This window comes from Dysidea avara, chromosome 8 (assembly GCF_963678975.1).
Source record: "Dysidea avara chromosome 8, odDysAvar1.4, whole genome shotgun sequence".
Lineage (NCBI taxonomy): Eukaryota > Metazoa > Porifera > Demospongiae > Dictyoceratida > Dysideidae > Dysidea > Dysidea avara.
In genome coordinates this window covers 11706320-11726150 of record NC_089279.1, presented here as the reverse complement: position 1 = coordinate 11726150, position 19831 = coordinate 11706320, and the positions used below count along the sequence as shown (strand labels likewise).

Here is a 19831-nt window from a genome sequence, read left to right as displayed (position 1 = left end):
CCATCTGTCCTATTACATATACATATATATATATATACATATATCCTAGCAGGTTAAGGTTTGATGAAATAAAGTGATGGGTGGTGTGTATATCATACAAAAGTTTACTGGGAGAAAAGTTACACAAGGTCACTAATCTACTGTACACTTGCCTAAAAGATTTTCTACTTGTCCGATCCACCTTCCACCACCTGTTGCCACCGATCTATAGCCACTCCAAGTAGGCCGAAGTGTTAAATTTGAACCCATTTAGTATTAAACTACCAAATTATAAACAGGTCATTATGTAATGACTCAAGGCTATCTGTTAACCTCACCAGCATGGTCACAGTTATTTGTGTAGAAAAGTGACTTTTTACACTTACTTAATAACCTGCTTAATAAGACCAGAGAACTTAGCCCGATGGGTAATAGCAAGAGTTAATAACTATTATTAACTCTTGGTAATAGCTAATTGTCTAAAGTCTGCTGACCATGACCACTGCTTGAAGAAAGTGTATATACATAACCATTGAACCACTGTTGTCAGCTACTCATCTCACTTGGTTTCATTGGAGTATTTAAAATACAATAGCCACTATGAAGTAAAGTATTACAAAAAGTAGTCAAATAAAATCCACAATATAATACTATTGTAACTCCTGTCTTCCGTAATCATCATTTAGCCTGTAGGCAAGAGAAAATTGGGTAAAGCAAGTCCCAAACCCAGTAGCTGGATTTGGGGGTATTTAAAATACAAAAAGAAGTGAAATCCATGAAAAAAAACCAGCAAATCTGTAAAAAAAAGGGTGCAGTACCGATAGTGAGAAAACAGTTTGGCTTGAAGAAAGTATTGAACAGTGTTAGCATATGGTTTTCAAAAGCCTGGGTGAAAAAAGTTGTAAAATCAAAGGTATAGTGGCCAAGAAATGTCTAGCTGCAGTGATGTTAATGCTGTAATAATAGCCAGAGGTGCGTTATTAAAACTAATTAGCATTAGCATCATTGCAGCCATTTCTTGGCCACCACCTTTGATTTCACAACTTTTTCAACCAGGCTTTTGAAGGCTGCATCCTTTTTTACAGCTTAGCTGTTCAGTTCTGCACACTGAAAAAAATATATTGGTAAAAATGATCCACCAACCATGGGTGGTTTTACCCCACAATTCAAATGATCATTTTTGGGCTGTAATGCCAAAATAGCCTACAGTAACTAAACATGGTTGTATCACACTGGTGAATTTAATCTGTGAAAGGTCACTTTGATCATTTCTGTTTGGATTAAATTTACTGTAAAATCAAAGTTGAATGTACCAGACTATAAAAATGACCCTCTAACCTTGGGTAGTTTAACCTGCAATTCAAACGACCATATTTTGGGTAGCAGCAACCATTGAAATGGTCAGGGTTAATTGGTCATTTGCATTGTATGGACCCAGTTGTTTTAACTCTGATCTAATGGTCAATTTGACTCAATGACAGTGGTAAGAAGTAGTCTATAGCTATTGAAATAGAACCATAGTACAATACATGACACAGTTACACTTCAGTGTGAAATGCATCTAATACTATCATATAGTACAATTCATGAAATCATTTTACAGCTAGTAGTCTTGAAAACAATGATGCCAATGATTAATTGCCTTGTAGAGAGTGGCTGCAGTGAATTCTTCTACATTATTGCTTACTGAACACTAATAGTCAGTATATTTTCTGGGACAAAATAACTAAACCGTAGCTGATTTAGCAGCTGCACAATTGTCAAATTGACCTTTGTTTTGTTACTTTAACCTTGCAGTAGTATAATATGACCCGTAATAGTCAAACTAACCACTCTGGTTGATCCAATAAGTGATGCTGTTGGTAGATTCAACCATTTAAGATTGTTAGTTATTTTAACCACTTAGATGTCTTTTTAACCTCCGGTCCTCCATTAATCCTGGGTAAAGAGACCAAATGAGGTCAATTTCACACATTTGTTTTTCAGTGCATGTATTAAATTTAGCTATATTGCATATGCACACATCACCACTATACCAGATATTAACTGGTATACTATATAGGAATTTATACTGGGAACAAGCTATGCAATATTTAGCTCATCAGTAATAACAATGAATACTTAGGTTTAAAGGAAGAAAATCCATCACTGAGTGTGGCACCTGACTGGACATTGGGTGGCCTGCAGTTCAAATCCTGGGGTAGGAGGGATTTTTTTTTGCTTTTCTTTGTCCCATTTTCTGTTTCACCTTATTGTTAGCTACTGTTAAGTTAAGGAATGTTTAAGTCTCTAGTTCCAGTTTGTTAGGTTAGGGTAATCCAAAGGCTGCAGCACATGTTGCTGTCAGACGTTCAGTACTGGCCACTGTGAAGCTGTAATTATACAACCAAGTATAATAGTTAGGGACCCGCCGATTATGCTCATAATTTTACCTATTATGCTATGCTGCACTGCTCAAAAATTTACCTATTATGCTAAAATTTATGCTCAATACTTACCCATTATGCTCAAATTATGCCCAATTATTTATGCCTTAGTTCTCATGCTCTGCTAATAATTTCCAATTTATGGATAAACAACAAGTGGCTGAAGCACAAACTTACATGTCAAAATGCATATCACAGAAAATATCGATATACTCTAATAGAACAGTCAGCTATGTGATTGTTCTATTAGAGTTACTGACTGTTCTATTGGAGTATATCGACCTTTCTGTGATAGCTATTTTGATAAGCAAGAATTCATACTATTACACAAATATTCTACCTATTATGCTAGCATTATGCTCAATGCTTTCAGACACCTATTATGTTCATAATTATGCCAGCATAATCGGCGGGTCCCTAATAATAGTAATAATAGTATTATTACAAGCTAGACCTTAGTCCATTTATAAATTGTGCAGTTCACTTTGCAAAGTGTCAAGTATGTAATATGCATATAAACCTAACATTAGAAGGTAATTGAAGCTATTACATTCATAACATTATGAATGTAATAGCTTCATTTTTTGTTGTTGCTAGGAATCATCTTGTTTGTTATGTTTAGAAATATATATGCATATAACTTGACACTTTGCAAAGTGTACTGCACAATGTATTAATGGACCAAGGGAATGAGTCTTCAAGGAAATACATCACAACTAACTAAATTGTTTAATGATGTACAGAGACATGACATTGTGCTTTATGATGGGATGATAAGTCAATATTATTCATGTGTTGATCATGATGTTGATTTCAGACATGTTGTGCACTGTGACATGCATTACATCATTATTTATGTTTTGAAATATTAACTATCAAAATAAAAACCAAACAACTTTCTTAAGTACGTACTAAAAGCTAGAAAATACAGACACACGCAGGGCTTTTTTGTGTCCACTTCATCGTTGCTTTCTATAACTTGTCTGGTGCTTTGGGAAATCAGTTAGCCATGCAGCAGCTTGAATCTCAGATTGAAGCCATTATCTCTTTTGTTTATTTGCTTTACTGACTGTCTGTAAAGAAGCAAGTCTACTGATACTTCACAGTTCTTCACTTTGTGACTATTCTGTTGTACTATAAGCAACTTGTAACAACAATAAAATAGGTACTGTACTTCAGTTCATTTGAGATCTGTTTCTTCTGAAGTTTGGGGCTTAACCAGAAATTTGTGGTTATCTTTAAATTCTGGGCTTGGAAGACCAATTTGTTTAGGGTTACTCATTTCATGTATGCATGCAGTACAAGTTATAAGGCTCTAATAATCATCAGACCATTCCCATCCACACAGAATAAGAAAGGATAGCAGGCTACTATAATGATGTTGCCACTTTAGATAATACCAGCAGGCCATGATGAGCTCACAAATGCTTACTAAGTTGTGTGATGATTTAAGGTGTTGCATTCTCACCAGTCATGAATGCAACCACAAAGAACTCATTAAAACTTATAGAGTTTAAATGCAAATCGTCATATGAAAATCCAATCAAATGCTTGCCGGAACAATGGTATTTAAGTCTGTAACAGCTTGTGGAGACTGTTTTGCTAAATGCTGAAAAGATAATTGCTGCGAAGACATTGTTGCATGCTGAAGAAGCAGGTACAGAAGAAGCGAAGGCACTTTTGATAGCTTTTACATTAACAATTCAACAATTCATTGTCACAAAAATATTGATGCTGTGCAACTTTAATGCAGTGCAACTTAATACAGTGAAAATGAATTTGTTTAGTAGCTATGAATAACAGCATTTTATGTAGCTAGAATAAAGTTAAAACCAGTGCTAAGCTATTTTTCTATAGACTATGCACGATTGATACACATTGTTATTTGGCAACTGTATACATTAAACTGAAGAAAAATTCCCTTAAAAGGATTTTGGATATGCTATTCTCCTGAACTTTTGTATCTAGTAATGATACCAAATTTATCTTGGTACTGTTTTTACCACATGTCACCCTTTAACAGCCAGACTAAAAGGCATGTCTAAAAAGCATGTCTCAGGCCAAAGCTACATCGAACAGTGAAGAAATCAGGCCCATAGCATTAATCATAGTTGACTTATGCTTGGCTAAAGGCTCCAGCCAGTCAATAAGTCAGTAGTGAATCAACTAACAATATAAACTGGTTGGAAGAGTTTGGGGTTGCTCTAAAGGCTTCCCAAGCTGCAAGTTATGAAAGAAAACGTTAGGCTGGATTTTGGATATTTTTGGGTAAGGAAACCCAAACCTCCATTCCTTACTACACTCTTTTAGGAGTTTGAATTTATAAACGTGCCTCCCAATATATATTGGTTTTGGGTGTTGTAGTAAAATAACTGAACGCTATTGTTATATTAAAGTGGCTACCTGCTCCATTAGAGTATTTGATCTTTAATTATTTAATATTTCTAAGGTAGTTTCAAATCTTAATTATAATATTAATTATTAGTGCAGTAGGGCAAGGGAATTAATAAATGTTTGCCTAAACTCAATTCACTGGCCACTGGATGCCAAACATATCAAAGCATGAGTGGTCAAATAAAATTTTGTGCAAGTATGCATTAAAGCAATCTAAAATCCCTTCATTTTTTTAGCCTTAGTTTGGTCGATCAAACCGGCTGGTTGATTGTAAAACCTTCATTTGTTGACAGACATCATTCTTTACCCTATGCAAAATACATGTGCATACAAAGATACAAAAATGCAGTCATTAGCTTTATAGCACATTGTGCAAAAAATTAAAGCCAATGAATTGCTCTATGCAATGCCACTCTTAGTTGTATATACCTTGGCGACATTTATTTACTGTTGATCACTTGCAATTGCTCCATACAATTTACTTTTGGAGATTTCAGAAGCCCCAGTGTGTTGTCCCTGACTGAATTCACTAAACTTAGTGTCATTCTATGTAACGAATCTTACTAATTACTGATCAGAATTCACGTGTACCCATAGGTAGATGGTGCTTAACTGATCATTTCTACATAGTTACATTGTGAAACATATGTAATATTTTGTGTAGCAAAAGATCTATGAATAAATAGCTTTTTTTTTGAATTATATATACATGCATAATTCTTAAGTGATCTGTTAAATAATCTATATTGAGTAATTGTGCATCGTTTAATTATAGTAAATCAAGACACTGGTTGTGTGTTGCTTATTTGCTATAGTCAATGTGACAGACTCTTAGCTACATTGTTGATTATATATAGACAAAAATGGTTGGTTATAAGTCACTTATTAATTGTTAGCCTTTTGGTAACTGCACACGTGTCACATTTTGGCAATACATGTCCAATTGTAATTAATAAAGCTACAAGTCATTAGTCAACATCAGTGTGGAAAACCTGCTTCTTAATTTGGACACATAGTACACTAATTTGTAGGGAATTGGTATTTTATTATTTTTAATTTTACCTTGCAAGCTTTGCATGCAGGTGAAATATTTACTAAAGATGGATCAAAGACATTTGATTTATGGCCTTTTAAAACATCTAGAGTAAAAGGATGCACTTCTACACTTTTTCCACAAATGTTACTGTATCATGTCACAAAATAGTGATTCACAAACTATCTGTAGCCTGTTGCAGGTCCCTAGCGGGACATACATAATCCAACTCTTAATAAAATATGAAAAGTCATACTGTGGACTGGTTGAATGCAAATCTAAGGCTGTGATGTGGCTCCTCAGCTACTCACCAAGAGTCAGCCAGCACCTGGTCAGGGAAATTTTTTCATTCAAAGGTTTTTTGTGCTATGTTTTTGACTCAGGTTAATTTGCATGTATAGTGGAATAGCAAGTGAACAAGGGAGAAATTTGGTATTCATTTCAGAATCACTTCTTTTAATCCTTAAATATAATGTTAAATCACAAGAAAAACATATGCAATTACAGTAAAAAACACAAAATATAAAATGCATCAACTGTATCAGCAAAACTTGGGAAAACAAAACAACAAACAAAACAGATATGCAAATGACCGTTAAATAAAGTTGTCAGCTATGTTGTAGGTTCACAACAGTTGCTTTAAGCTTCAGTCTCATCTTGTGTTCTAATTGTACCGTATCTCTGGTCAGGCTCTTCAGCAAAAACAGCAAAAGGCCACTGAAGGTCATCATCTTTATTCATCTCAAATTTTAGTCTAAGTCGATTTACAGTACTGAAGAATTTAAAACAGCAGCTGAAGCCTTTTGTAGCATGATAAATGTGATATACAATTATCACACAGAAAACAACAAAGGAAGTATATCCTAAAACATTCACTGCTATATTGACTTTTCTGTAACCATTGACATTTGGATGGAAGTACAAGACAATTGATGAGAGAAGAAGAAATATTCCAGTAAATATCAAATCCATGATGTTTATCAGCTTATTTCTAAATGGAAATACTGATGCTTGAATAAATGCAAAAGTACCTACTACCACAATGCTTGATAGAAGGACAGTCTCTTTGTCATCTGAAATTACAGCTTCCATGATGGACAAATACACAAGTACACAAAGTCGCAAGCCAAACCAATACCTGCAGTTTGTCTTATATGGAGCAAAAAAGCAGTCAAACAATGGGAAAAAATGGTTCAGTCCTCTGAGTAGTATTATAGGAACAGTGAAGCCAATTGTAGCAAGTATTACTGCTAGGGAAAACAATGATGCAATGCAAAACAAGACGATATGATACCTTACCAAATAATCTATAGTGGGATCTGGTTCCCATGCTGTTATGCTACCATGATTAGATGATTTGACAAACACATAGGAAAAGACTGTGATTGATGTTTGGAGTACTTTGGAATATGATAGAAACATAAGAGTCGCAAGCACTGGTAATGCTTCATTAGAAATTTTAGCGTGAAAACGATACGAATAACGGCTTAGATATACTATCACCAATATCAGTAACCACAGATACACTGGAAACACAAACTGCAGTCCAGTTTTAACAATTTGAGACATGCCATCATAGAAGCAAATTTCAAATCCTAAATCTAGATTTACTGTAGAAATAAATACCCTCAGAAATGTAAACCTGGATATGTTTACGTTAAAGAATAGTTCCTCATTTATACTCATAACATTGCAGAAGAATATTAGTCCATTAATTGCTCCAAATGTAACTGTGAACTTCAACATAAATAGAAATATCACCAGCATCACTCCAAGTGCAGCATACAATAATATGGTCAAGAGCCACATACTACTGCACTGTTTGCAGTTGTCAGATCCAAACACTCTACTATAGTTATTCAAGCAGCCACCACATCCTCGTCCTGCATGATAGTTTGTGCAAAGAATATTAGAATCATTTTGTAAAACAAATTTAACGTCTGCAATATCATTGCAAAATGTTGGAAAGCAGAATTTCAAATACTGTATATCACCATCAATTACTGACAACCAGGACTGGACATTTAAACGTGTGATTAAGCCAGTACTAGGATCACAATAAAATCCATCACTACACCTTTCAGTCAAAAATTCATCACATACGCAGCCATATTTTCCGATGGTTTCCCTTAAAACAAACCCAAAAGGACAGGTTGAAAAATCAAATTCAATTGTCAAATATCTTGATACAGTCAAAGACATCTCCAGTTTTCCATCATCAGGTATCGGCGATCTGTTAAGATATATAGTAAAATCAACTGATGTACAAGAGTTGTTTGTGGCTGAAAATTTTCTTTCACGTTGTCCCTCGGCTAGTTGTAATTCTTCATTGGAAGTATACGCACTAGTAATCAGCTCATTACTGTACCCAACTGAACCGACTGTGTCAATAGGAACAATATAGACAGAATATCTCTTACCTGGTATAACTGGGTGTGGTAGTACTATGCTTTTGCCGGTTAAACAGTCCCCAACATTGTTAGCATAACTGTTAGAGTCCATGCAGACACATGGATAAATTGCAATGACATTGAGATGATCACTTATAGGCTTAGGGTAATAGTTAAATGCTTTATGGTACACAGAAGGACGTGTATCATTCATTATTTTAGATTCAGAGCTAGGTTGTGTTTGAACTGATGTGTCTGCATACCAATGACATATGTAGAACACACTTGCATAGATTGACTCTAGATTTGTACCATTTTTTGCATAATTGTTTTGAAAGATGATGTTGATGTTAAGGATTTCTTGTATATTATTTACTTCGATATCAGTAATGGTTTCTTCACGTGCCAACCCTACAAACTGAAAAGGACAGATATCTTGATCATGAATGCTGAAATTAGGGAACTCCACCATAATCGCTCCACCATTCAAAACTGCTGTGTTATTATCAAAGATCACCGAGGTATTAATAGTTATGTATAACACAGTATCTACCAGTCTCAGTGCTGCACCATTTCTAGCTTTGTTGTTTTGAAATACTACACTGCCTGATATTCTCATTGCTGAAACTTGTCCATAGAACACCGATGGTTGGTTGTGTTTAAAGTTACACTCTTCTTCACATTCTAGTACAACTAAACAATTTAAGAAATAGTAGACACCAGTAATGAAGTCACCAGAGATGTACTCTAAAGTGCTACCATGAAAAAGTTTATTAGAGTAAGCATTGATATTTATTAAGTATATTATAAGGTTACCAACCGGGGTAGAATTGAATGGTATTTTTGTTGCATCATCTTTAGCAAATATTGCTGAACCAGAGTTTGCTTCATTATCAACAAATGTACACCATTTTATTCTAACAGATAATACCATAGTAATGGGTGATTGTTTTTCAATGTGAATTGCTGCTCCACTCTTTCCACCCTGTAGTGTAAAATTTGAGTGTACAATGGTCAAACCTTCAAACTTTATTCCTGGCAAAGTGTGGAATTGCATTAGTGTGTACCCTAATGCCAACTGAATATAAAATATTCCACCAGATACATTTATGTCACTTTCCGATGGATCATTTTTCATTCGATTATTATCGTTAAAATTGCAGTTACTAATTGTGGTGGTGCTATTGGTAGTGGGAGCTGTTAATATGGCTACTGATGCAGTAAATGTTCCATTATTATTGTAAAATATTGAGTTTGCAATCAGAGTTTTGACCTTGTAGCTAAACTGTGTGGAGTAAATGGTAACACAACCTGCTCCAACGAATGGAACTTCACTTCCAGTGTACACAGTATCCATGTTAGCAAATGATTTCTTGTACTGCAAGTAGGGAATGTTGTTTGTATTGTTAGTAAATAAACAGTCCTTTATACTGACACTTGCGCTATTACTACCACTACCAGCAAAGATTATCGCAATTCCACTGCCTGAGCAGTAGAAGTCTGTTTCCTCTCTCTCATAGTTGTAACCCATGCAAATTTCGTCATTTTCAAAAGTAGTATCTTGTATATGTGATCTTGACATTACTAATGTTCCAAAAGTATTGAAGCTGATGATGCCGTATCCCAGTGTGTTCCTCATGGTTAGATTATTAATGGTGACATTAGTTGAGAGGAGAAACATTAAAGCAAATCTAGATCCTTTTCCAAAGTATGTGTATGAGCTTATGTTAGTTATTGTTTCATTAACAGCATCATTGAACAAACTTCCACAGTTGATCATTTGGATGTTACTTATGAAAACATTTTGAACCTCCAGAAACGCCATATTAAAATTGCTACACTGAATAACAGTGCTATCATTGGTACTGCCAATAATTGATATATTAGACTGCCCTTGTAATATACAGGAATTCTGTCCTTGAAAGTGGTAATAACCAGATGAAAGATATATTTCTATTGTAGCATTATCAGCTACACAATTGCACAGATAATAGTCTAGTTGCCCTGAACAGTTGTTGTTGTTCACTATGTTTTGAGCAGGCCAGACAGTGATGCTATCCACACTGACCACCACAGAAATTAGCAAATATATCAACAACATCTGTGGGTACAGAAAAGTTAATGTTATGGTAATTCCCTGCTGTACATGATTTACGTGGCTTCTACACAACACAATATTTTGTCTATATATAGAGTGAAGTCATACATGTGGTTGAAGTCATACATGTGGTTGAAGTCATACATGTGGTTAAAGTCATACATGTGGTTAAAGTCATACATGTGGTTGTGTTAGATCATTTGAAGGTTGAGCCATCCACAAAAATAAACAATCTTAATATTGATTTCAGATCTGTGATACTTATAGAAGCCATTACAACTTGCCAAGGGTGGTGAGCATGACATTTACATCAGAGATGTACATCATTTTGTTTACAATAATTATGTGACCAAAAACACAGCATGTGGGCATATAAATTTTCCTACTCTTTCCAACTTTCATGACTCATAGCTTTTTATGCTATGCATGCTATGCTATATTATAGCCATGCATGCAACTTTCACCCCATGTTAAACATTATATTGACTATATAATACAGGCTACAGAATGCAAAATTCCATTGCAGTAGATACTGAGATGCAACCTGTAGATGGGGGTGTAGCTTGTGCTCACATCTCTTTTTTTCCAGGCCTATAGTCACATATAGTGGCTGCCTATAGAGTTTGCTACAAAATAAGATAGAAAATAATTATTAGAGAAGCGTAGTGTCACAGGTGCTCTATATTTTTAATAGACAGTTGTATATCAGACATGTGTTAGTAGTGGACTGATAAAATAATTGTGACTGCATGCATTTGGAAAAATAAGGTACCTTTTTTTGCACATAAAATGTGATCCATGTTTTGAATTTTGAAACTCTGTAACTTTTTTTTATCATTGAATACAACTGTCTGATTTTTTCATGTAGAAAAGTATCTTTTTGCAAATCCGGTTGAACTAACAAAAATAGCTTGATCATTGAAATATCTTTTACATATGCCTAAGGTGTCTTTTAAAGAAGTAATGCCGCATTACATAGCTAGCAAACTTCAAAGCCTTGTTTTGTATCTCTCTGTCTATATGTGTTACAGCCAGTACCATGATGTAGCTGCTATATACTGTGATATTTCAATATCACATGGAGATGCTAATGTATAGCCTATAAAAGAAAACTTCATCACACAAATCACATAAAATTTTTGGGGTCAGCAGTGTGGAACATTAAATCCAGAAACTTATACTGCACCACCATTTATGAAGTACATTCCATGTCAGTTTGCATTATGTGCATGAAATATAATTTATGTCTGTACACATGTACAGTATGTATGTATCTTGAATATAAATGTGGTGGCTAGATGTCAGTATTGTACTACTTTTATCACTATCATACTCACTTTGAATTAAAAACAAACAGTTAGTGCATAATATAGCAGTGTCTAATTTCCTATTATGCTACTTCAGTATATAGTTACCTATAGTATAGCTAACCATACACTCACTTGTCAAATTTTATGTCAACAATGTCTCACACATGATGCATCATAATGATAGCCAGAAAGAGAAAAAAAATCTAAACATGGCTATACCATAATACAACTGTTGTGTTCAGAAGTAGTGCTAGCACATACGCACACTTTAGGTATAAGTTGAATTTCTGAATTGCTACAATCCTGTATATACAATATTTATAAGACTGTGAGTAACCTGAGGTTGCATGCATCACATGTAGAAGTATATGCTGCCTGATCACAGTAAATAAAGTTCTATGGGACTGTATGCATAGATAAGTGTGCATGTGTTAGTGTGCGTAGGCCTTCTGGCCTTATGGTCCTGATAACTGAACACATAGCCTAGCTGTTAGTTATTGGTAGTTAAACTAAAGGATAGTCTCATGTTCTTTTCTTCTTTTGTCATCGGGTCAGGAAGAAAAGGGTAAAAGCTGTGTTCTGATACTGAATGAGGATGAACACCTGTACCTATTACTGTGAAGTAGTGTTTATTCTAGGGCTGTTGATGTTTCCCCCTCTAAAATCTTAGACTCATCCCCTAAAAATTTTGGGTAACTACTACATCATACAAGCTTGTGTATAAAATGGCACACAAAACTATCAGAAATGCCCTCAGATTCAATCTCAGAATAATTAATATGTAAAAATTTCCTAAGCTAAAAATGCAAACACAACCTTAAAATGCTCTACTTTCAGAGTATCAGATCATAAAATCTATCACATATATGACTAACAAAAATTCCCACACGTACACTGTAGTGTATTTTAATTTGCTAGTACATGTCTTGTGATGTCATACAATTATTGTTAATTCAACAGATTCAACATATGCAGTGAATAGAATAATAGTGTACATGAGGTACACATGATTGTCCTAGATACTATTTTACATCATTTTGTTATAATTACTCCACTCATGCATCAAGCTCTAGAATCTAGCTGGCTCAGATGACCCAATCACAAAAATCGCAACACGATACAGCCTTAAATGACTAGATAACTAGTTTGGAAACTATACATAGTTGTGAACTTGGGCAACTGTAGCAATTATATAGGTCACCCCCTAAATTCCTCAAAGGAGAAATCCTAGAATAAATACAGCCGTGAGGTAAAATCAATTAATTAACGCCGTACCAATCAAGCAGTAGCTCAGTGACGCCAATAGCAAACAATCAGTAAGCTGTTAGTATTGAGCTGTGTACGTATACACGATACAGCTACGTAAATTTTACCCCAAACTTGGTGAATTTTCACACGATCATCTTATCAATTTCTTTACTACAGTTGCGGTTACCTCATTTAGTCTCGCGTGGCTCTTCGCACGGCGCTTATCGATTAGAGATTATAAGCGCCTGATCTCGCAACAGGCGCTTATAATCTCTAATCAATAAGCGCCGTGCGGAGAGTAAGCCCTCGCACGTGCTCGTTATATGACATCATAGGCTTATTAAGTCTATCATGTTGTTGGCTAAACTACTGCATGATGGTGACATAAGGAGTCACAGTGGAGCAAATCTAGGTGCTTTTCCATGCAAACTACCCAGAGTATAGGAGCTCCTTCTTTGCATCACCCCACACTGGCCCACAGTTGATCATTTTAAAAGTGCTGTTGATAAATCAATAAAATGTTTTGAGCTTTACATGAGCTCCACAAAGAATTGCCATATTAAATATAACAGAATTGCATCCATGAAAGTGGTGGTAACAAATGTTTGCATTATCAGCTACACAACGAAAATAATTGCTTTGATCAGTTGTTGTTGTTGAGTATGTTTTGTTACCTCCAGACAGTGATATAGACTACCACAGAAATTTCCAGCAATTACATCATTTGTAGATACAGAAGTATGTATTATACGGTATTTCCTAGAACCGCCACTGCTTTGTGGCATAATTTTATATGGCTACTATTATATTATATATAGGTGAAATCTCATACATAAATGATTAAATTAATAGTATATAGTGTACAATACTTGAATTGGGACCATATGATTTATACATGGCTGACATTGCATTGCTGCATGAATCAGTAAAAAATTAATGTCTTGACAATGTATATTAAATAGCAACGTATACAGTATACAGTATACCAATAACAGTAACATCAAAGACTCAGACTTACTTATGAGCTTGTATATGTATCTAATTACAAAGATTATATACACATATGGCTACTGTAAAAGTGGGATATTTAGGGTGACTCCACTAGTGTACTGCATATCTTACAGCTAGGTTTTTAAAAATGACAGCCTACAGTATTATTCATAATTTAGGAAACATGCTGGTGTATGTTTTCAATACTTCCTCTGATTAATATTGTTACTAAAAAGTATTGTTCTACAACTAAGATGAGAAATGGTTAGAGTCAAAGTGGCCTAGCATTTAGGAGCAGTGGGAGGGAGTTTCCAAGGATTTCAGGAAAATTGAAATTTAGATTTCTAAGTTTGGCAGCACAAAGTATAAGCTCAAGTGAGCAATAACAGCACGACATTTTATAGTAGCCTACACTCATTCTGCAAGGAAGGATCTAGGCATGAACCCTCTTATCAGAATTTAAAGATTGAGACATTTTTATTAAACTGAGAATGATGCTTGGGAACAATGTGGTGCATAATCTCAGTCACCATCAGAAGGGAAATATATACAATTTTGAATCATTCAAGTGACCAAGGTCTCTGGGGTGCATCCCAAATCAGTAACTCAATACTATAGTTATACTGAATTTAAGGACAATTTTGAGAGCTATAATAGAACTAATTAAGAAACTGGGTAAACTTAGGCTCTCAGATATGGAATAGCCATCACTAAATTATGTAAGAATTTTTTGATTGTTGCATATGTGTACCTTTGGAGGTTTAAACCTGAGAGCATGCATTGTAAGGAATTTCTAACCTGGGAAAATTTTACATATATAGCTAAAACACTCGGAGATTGAAATCTGAAGGCACTTTTGATAGTTTTGTGTGCTATTTTAAAACAAGTTTAACCTAAGTATAGCGTATAACGTAGTCACTTACAATTTTTAAGGGGTGAGTTTGAGATTTTAGGGAAAGTCCCCCCCCCCCCAACGGCCCTAGAATAAACACTGCCATGTGGGCCAATTTTGAGCATTGCCATGTGCACAGTATAATTTATGGAAGTTGCAGTGCAGTGAACTGACCATACACATTTCACTTCATTCAATCATGTGTTACTTTTGTATTATACATTATGTAATTAGTGTTAACTCTTGGCACATTTAAGGTTGGTCACTGAGTGCAGTCTATGATGTCCAAAGTATACATGCACTCAATTTATTTTGAATGAATGGCTAAAGCAGCAGTCCAGTTGAAGTATGCTAGAAGCCCAGTGTGTGTGTTTGTGTGTGTGTGTGTGTGTTTGTGTGTGTGTGTGTGTGTTTGTGTGTGTGTGTGTGTGTGTGTTGTGCAACCACAGCTGCATAGCTCCACCCTCCAGACCGTGTAGATAAGTATAGATAAAGGAACCCCATGCATGCATGCAGCATATAGGGAACAATGAACTACTGGAAATTCCCCACTCTTATCCCCACACTAGATTACAAATGATATATACGTGCATTTATTTCAATTTAATGTTATTATTACATGATAAGGGATACTATACCAACTGAGGGTTTGGCTGCATGGCGATAGTGAGGACCTCAACTGTGCAGGAGTCAATGTCTTAATAAAAGTTTTACCTCACAATCTGCTACATTTTCGTAGTCATTAGGTATACAAACACAGTGGAAAAGCTCATTTGAAGTGTTTGGTGCAAGACTGCAAGGGAAACAAACACATCTGATGAAGGAAATGATCTGTTACATATGGTGTTGTGTTAGGTTATGCCCTCAACTCATGACCATATATAATAGAGATACCAGTTTTTCATTAGCTACACAAAACATGTATCATATCTCTATGCAGTGGGATTGTTTCTTCTCATTAGTTACCAAAAATATTAATATATTTAATCATCACAGGAGCTCATATTAACCACAAAGCCTGCATACACAGGCAGCATGCACAGTTAATTAATCAGCTAAGTATGTGAACTTTTATTAATTTTACTATAATCAACTGCAGGTAGAACTTTAACAATGTAACAGTATAGTAATTGTATGAGTACACAGCTTATATTATAGCCATACTGGTATATGTTTCTTAAAAAAAAATCTTAGTTGGTACATGTAAGTGAAATTACAATAAGTGAATTGTTAGCTTCTCTTCTACTCCTTGATTTCTGCGCTTTGTGTTTATTTCTTGTTCTATTGATCTAATCTTGTGCTTAACTGCTAAACGGTAACTGGGAATGTACAGTTCTTGTAAGGTATTGTTACCCCTCAGGGCTTGTAGTATAGTCACTATAGCTTCTCCACTAATGGGATTGCCCCACATCCACAGCTCTATAAGTGACTTGTTCATAGTTAGAGCTGTGGTAATTTCGCTGACCACATCATCAGTAATGGCATTATTGTTGATGGTGAGTCCCTTCAACTTTTTGGCATTCTTCACTGCAGTAAATAGTAATTTTGCTCCATTGGAAGACAATAAAGTGTCCCTCATGTTTAGTAGTGCTAGCATAGTGGAAGGATGGGTCAACATAGTGTAGAGCTCTCTATTCTCCCCAACTGTGTGGTTACCACTAATCAGTACCTCTCCTACTTTGCAGCTGAGGACAATATCACTGATGTAGGAGGAGGATGTTCTGGTAAGGCCATTGTAGCCCAACCACAGCTTGGTAATGGTGATGTTACTATGATTGAGGTATTTATGAATAATGTGAAGGCCACGATCTTGAAGATAGCAGCTGCGTAAGTTTAGTTCCAGCCACTGCTTGTTGGAAGAGGATGTAAGGAAAAGTGACACACAGTCAAGATCAGTAGCTGATAGACTATTGCTATGAAGATTAACCTTTTTTCTGCTAAAAATAGCTGCCTCTTCGATGGATTTACACATTATGTAGTCTTCTGCCTCCTTGAAGCATTGGTAAAGTCGGAGAGATTTTAACTCGTCACGGAGGAATTTGTTGGAAATGATCTTATCTTCTCCACCTGACAGGAACTTCTTAAAAGGATATCGCTGTCCCTTTGTAAGCGTGACATAAATGGCAAACATGTTTGTGTGAAGACTACTCCAGAACTGCTCATGAAGGAGATGAAGCTCTTCATCTGGTTGAAGGCTAGTTATAATATAGTGAGCTGCTAGGTATTCTTGGATGGTGAGGTGAAGAAAGTTGAATGTCATTGTTTTCCCTGTAAAATCAAAATGTTGTACAGCTTGTAATAGACCAAAGCCATTAATAGCTTCAGGGGTAGCTATGACATCTGGGCAAGCTGCTTCAATGTCTTCAGATGTAAATACTAGTTTGTTGCTGTTAAGGGCCTCAAGTGAAAGCTTGGCCAGTTGCTGAACTATTTTCTTGTATGGCTCTGGAAGGGTTGTAAGATTGGTTATGTTGTTTTTGAGTGGATGACCAGTTTTTGCAAGATGTCGACAGATGGTAAGACAGATGAAATAATTACATAGTTCGGTTGAATTCTTTGGAAGAGGAAGTCCATTTTTGTGTAAGAATAAAATGACAACCATGTTAAATGGAACAAAACACAGGCTATTTATTGTCATGTGATGCTGAAGATATTGGGTGAGCTCTTCAATTTTGTATGGTTGTCTTTTAAGAGCCTGTTTTATAAACTGTTCTCTTTCTTTTTCAGTGAAACCTAAGATGTCTACTTTGATACTTGCCCTTTCACGAAGACTTACTGAGGCATGTGGACGAGATGACACCACTAAGCCACAAAGAGGTAAAGTTGTTCGTTTAATAATACCAGCAATTAAACTGCTCTTTTTTAGATGCTCTGGGAATTCATCATAACCATCAAAAAGAAAAGTTACATCTTTACCGCCATTTGCAAGAAGAAAATCACTGCAAGTCATAGCAATTTCTGTAGCCTTTTCTTTTGTATCTCCTTTGCAGAATAACTTCAAAAGATCATGGACTGATGTTACTTTCCAAATGTTAGGATCTCGCAGACAAACCAGTAACACTATTTTAAACATTGTTAACATTATTTTCTTCCCCCACTGCAATGCAATGTGTTTCAGTAAAACAGATTTACCTATGCCAGGTGCGCCTTCAATTAATACAAACTTTTGGCCATCACTTCTTTCCAATGGGGTTAGAATTTCTTTGACTTCTTTAGTTACACTGCTGGTATTGAGGACATGTTGTAATATTTCACGATTATCTAGCTTATTATAGTGTTTAGAAGCCAACTGACCACTAGCTAGTGAGTCAATGTCACCTGTTTGAATTAGTTTGGCCATTTCACTGTCTTGTTCTTTAGTACGTTGTTCTTGATGTTGGATGAGAAGTAGTGGTGTGTATTCCTTCGGTTGATCTGGTGGCCATGTGTCTTCATCAACACTGTCTTGTGCATGCACGTTCATCATGGCCACCCTATTGGACAATAAGGAGACTGCCTCAGTTCCTATAGAATAAACAGCAACCAACTGCTAATCTGGAGTACACTATATAATGCAGTCACCTTTCTCCGCAGCTTGATCGTTGGACACAGCTGGTGAATGGATAACACTTAGTAACTTATTCCAACTAGCAGAGTGATCCACTTCAAGCCACTCTTCTAACATGGCATTACAACATGAAACAGCTTTATGATAGTTGTCATGTTCTATGACCTTCAGTTTTTCTTTAGATAGACCCAGTAGTGCTCCTATTACTTTCCAGTCTGTAGCATATTGTGGAGTGATATTTTCGTAGAGGTCCTTCAGTAGAGGAGTACTGGTAGCTATAGTGAATAACTGTGTCACTTATAAATACATTCGTCAAATAACACCCATGCACGCATTTAATAATGATGTAATTTTATGTACCTATTAATGGCATCCCCCCCTGCATATATGTTGGGCAATGGTAGGGATTTGTCATAATTTAATAGGTAGGACATTGTGGGGGATTTGTATTCATCAACACAGTATCTAAAATATTTAATTTTTATAGCATGCATTGTGAATACCACATACCTATGAATATGAGTATGCCAATAGCTATTTTTACATGGACTCACTGTGCTTTCTTTGTAAACTATGAATAATGACTCTAGCCCAGTTTTATAGTGAATTTGTATGTTTTCAGTATGCTGGCATGGATTGTACCTCTGTTTATGGAAATTTTCCCAGGGTGGGGAATATGCGGATGTTGTATGGGGATTTGTCATGAAAATGATGTCCCACTATATGGAGAATTGTGCACAAACAAGTTGGGAAAGCACACACACACACACACACGCACACACAGAGGTTGACGTATCCCCACTGGTGGGGGGTGTTATCGATAGGTACAGTTTAGATAACATTTGTAGCTAACTAATCATTTGTAAATAGCTAATTGTACATTATGTTCCCCGGCCCTTGTAATTATTCCCCACTTCCTTTGTAATTTTCTTCCCCCTGGGCATAATCAGTAAGCACTGCCAGCCCAGTAATATAATAATAAATAAATAGCTAGATAGTACTGAGGAAATACGTATATAGATAAAGCCGTTGGTTCTCTTTTTATGAAGTGGCCGGCTATACCCACGTACCATATTCTGCTGTTCTAAACTGTTCTAGTCCCTGAATACTCTGGTCCATACTGATGTCACAGATTACAGCAACTTCTGAAACTGCACTAATCGCAACGCGCCCCTCTGTATAATCTACCTACACATGCTATACGCTGTAAAGCCATGTACCACTTTGTTTACAATTTGAAACCACAACTGATCATGAATTGATTAGTCGCGATCGTAAATTTCGCGTAACATATTAGTACGTAGCTAACACTGGTGCCAGCATACTACCCATTCACACCCACTTTTTCACGAGCCATGAGCATACCCATTGCACCTTTTCAATGGTTATTTCACTAGCCTTAGCATAACTACAACCCTTTAGCTCAGTAGAAAAACCATGAACTGATAGCTGTATTTTTGCACAATGTTCATGAGTCTGCTGGCAGTATAGCTAGCTACTCAGGTCTTCTACTACAACAAATGC

General features: G+C 35.8%; 3 protein-coding genes across 8 annotated transcripts in view; all 3 read right to left on the bottom strand.

The window, feature by feature from the left end:
• The window catches only part of LOC136263440 (uncharacterized), a 70823-nt gene that overhangs the window by 11263 nt on the left and 39729 nt on the right, over positions 1 to 19831 (bottom strand). The gene's annotated exons all lie outside the window — the stretch shown is intronic.
• Positions 6284 to 13112, bottom strand: LOC136263435 (uncharacterized). 4 transcript variants are annotated; one of them, XM_066057949.1, is made up of 3 exons: positions 13004 to 13112; positions 7132 to 10323; positions 6952 to 7079 (listed from the first exon to the last, which is right to left on the bottom strand). In XM_066057949.1, the coding sequence occupies exons 2-3, from the start codon at positions 10321 to 10323 to the stop codon at positions 7077 to 7079; spliced, it is 3195 nt and encodes a 1064-aa protein (XP_065914021.1). In that variant the 5' UTR covers positions 13004 to 13112; the 3' UTR covers positions 6952 to 7076. The 4 variants fall into 4 exon arrangements, with proteins under 4 accessions (XP_065914018.1, XP_065914020.1, XP_065914019.1 ...); XM_066057946.1 differs by having other exon boundaries at positions 6284 to 10323; XM_066057948.1 differs by having other exon boundaries at positions 6284 to 10946; positions 13004 to 13091.
• Positions 15908 to 19495, bottom strand: LOC136263436 (protein NLRC3-like). Of its 3 annotated transcripts, XM_066057954.1 has the most exons (4): positions 19378 to 19495; positions 18473 to 18582; positions 18322 to 18417; positions 15908 to 18264 (listed from the first exon to the last, which is right to left on the bottom strand). In XM_066057954.1, exon 4 carries the CDS (start codon positions 18224 to 18226, stop codon positions 15974 to 15976), a length of 2253 nt encoding a protein of 750 aa, XP_065914026.1. In that variant the 5' UTR covers positions 18227 to 18264; positions 18322 to 18417; positions 18473 to 18582; positions 19378 to 19495; the 3' UTR covers positions 15908 to 15973. The 3 variants fall into 3 exon arrangements, with proteins under 3 accessions (XP_065914026.1, XP_065914025.1, XP_065914024.1); XM_066057953.1 differs by having other exon boundaries at positions 18322 to 18595; XM_066057952.1 differs by having other exon boundaries at positions 18322 to 18582; positions 19378 to 19489.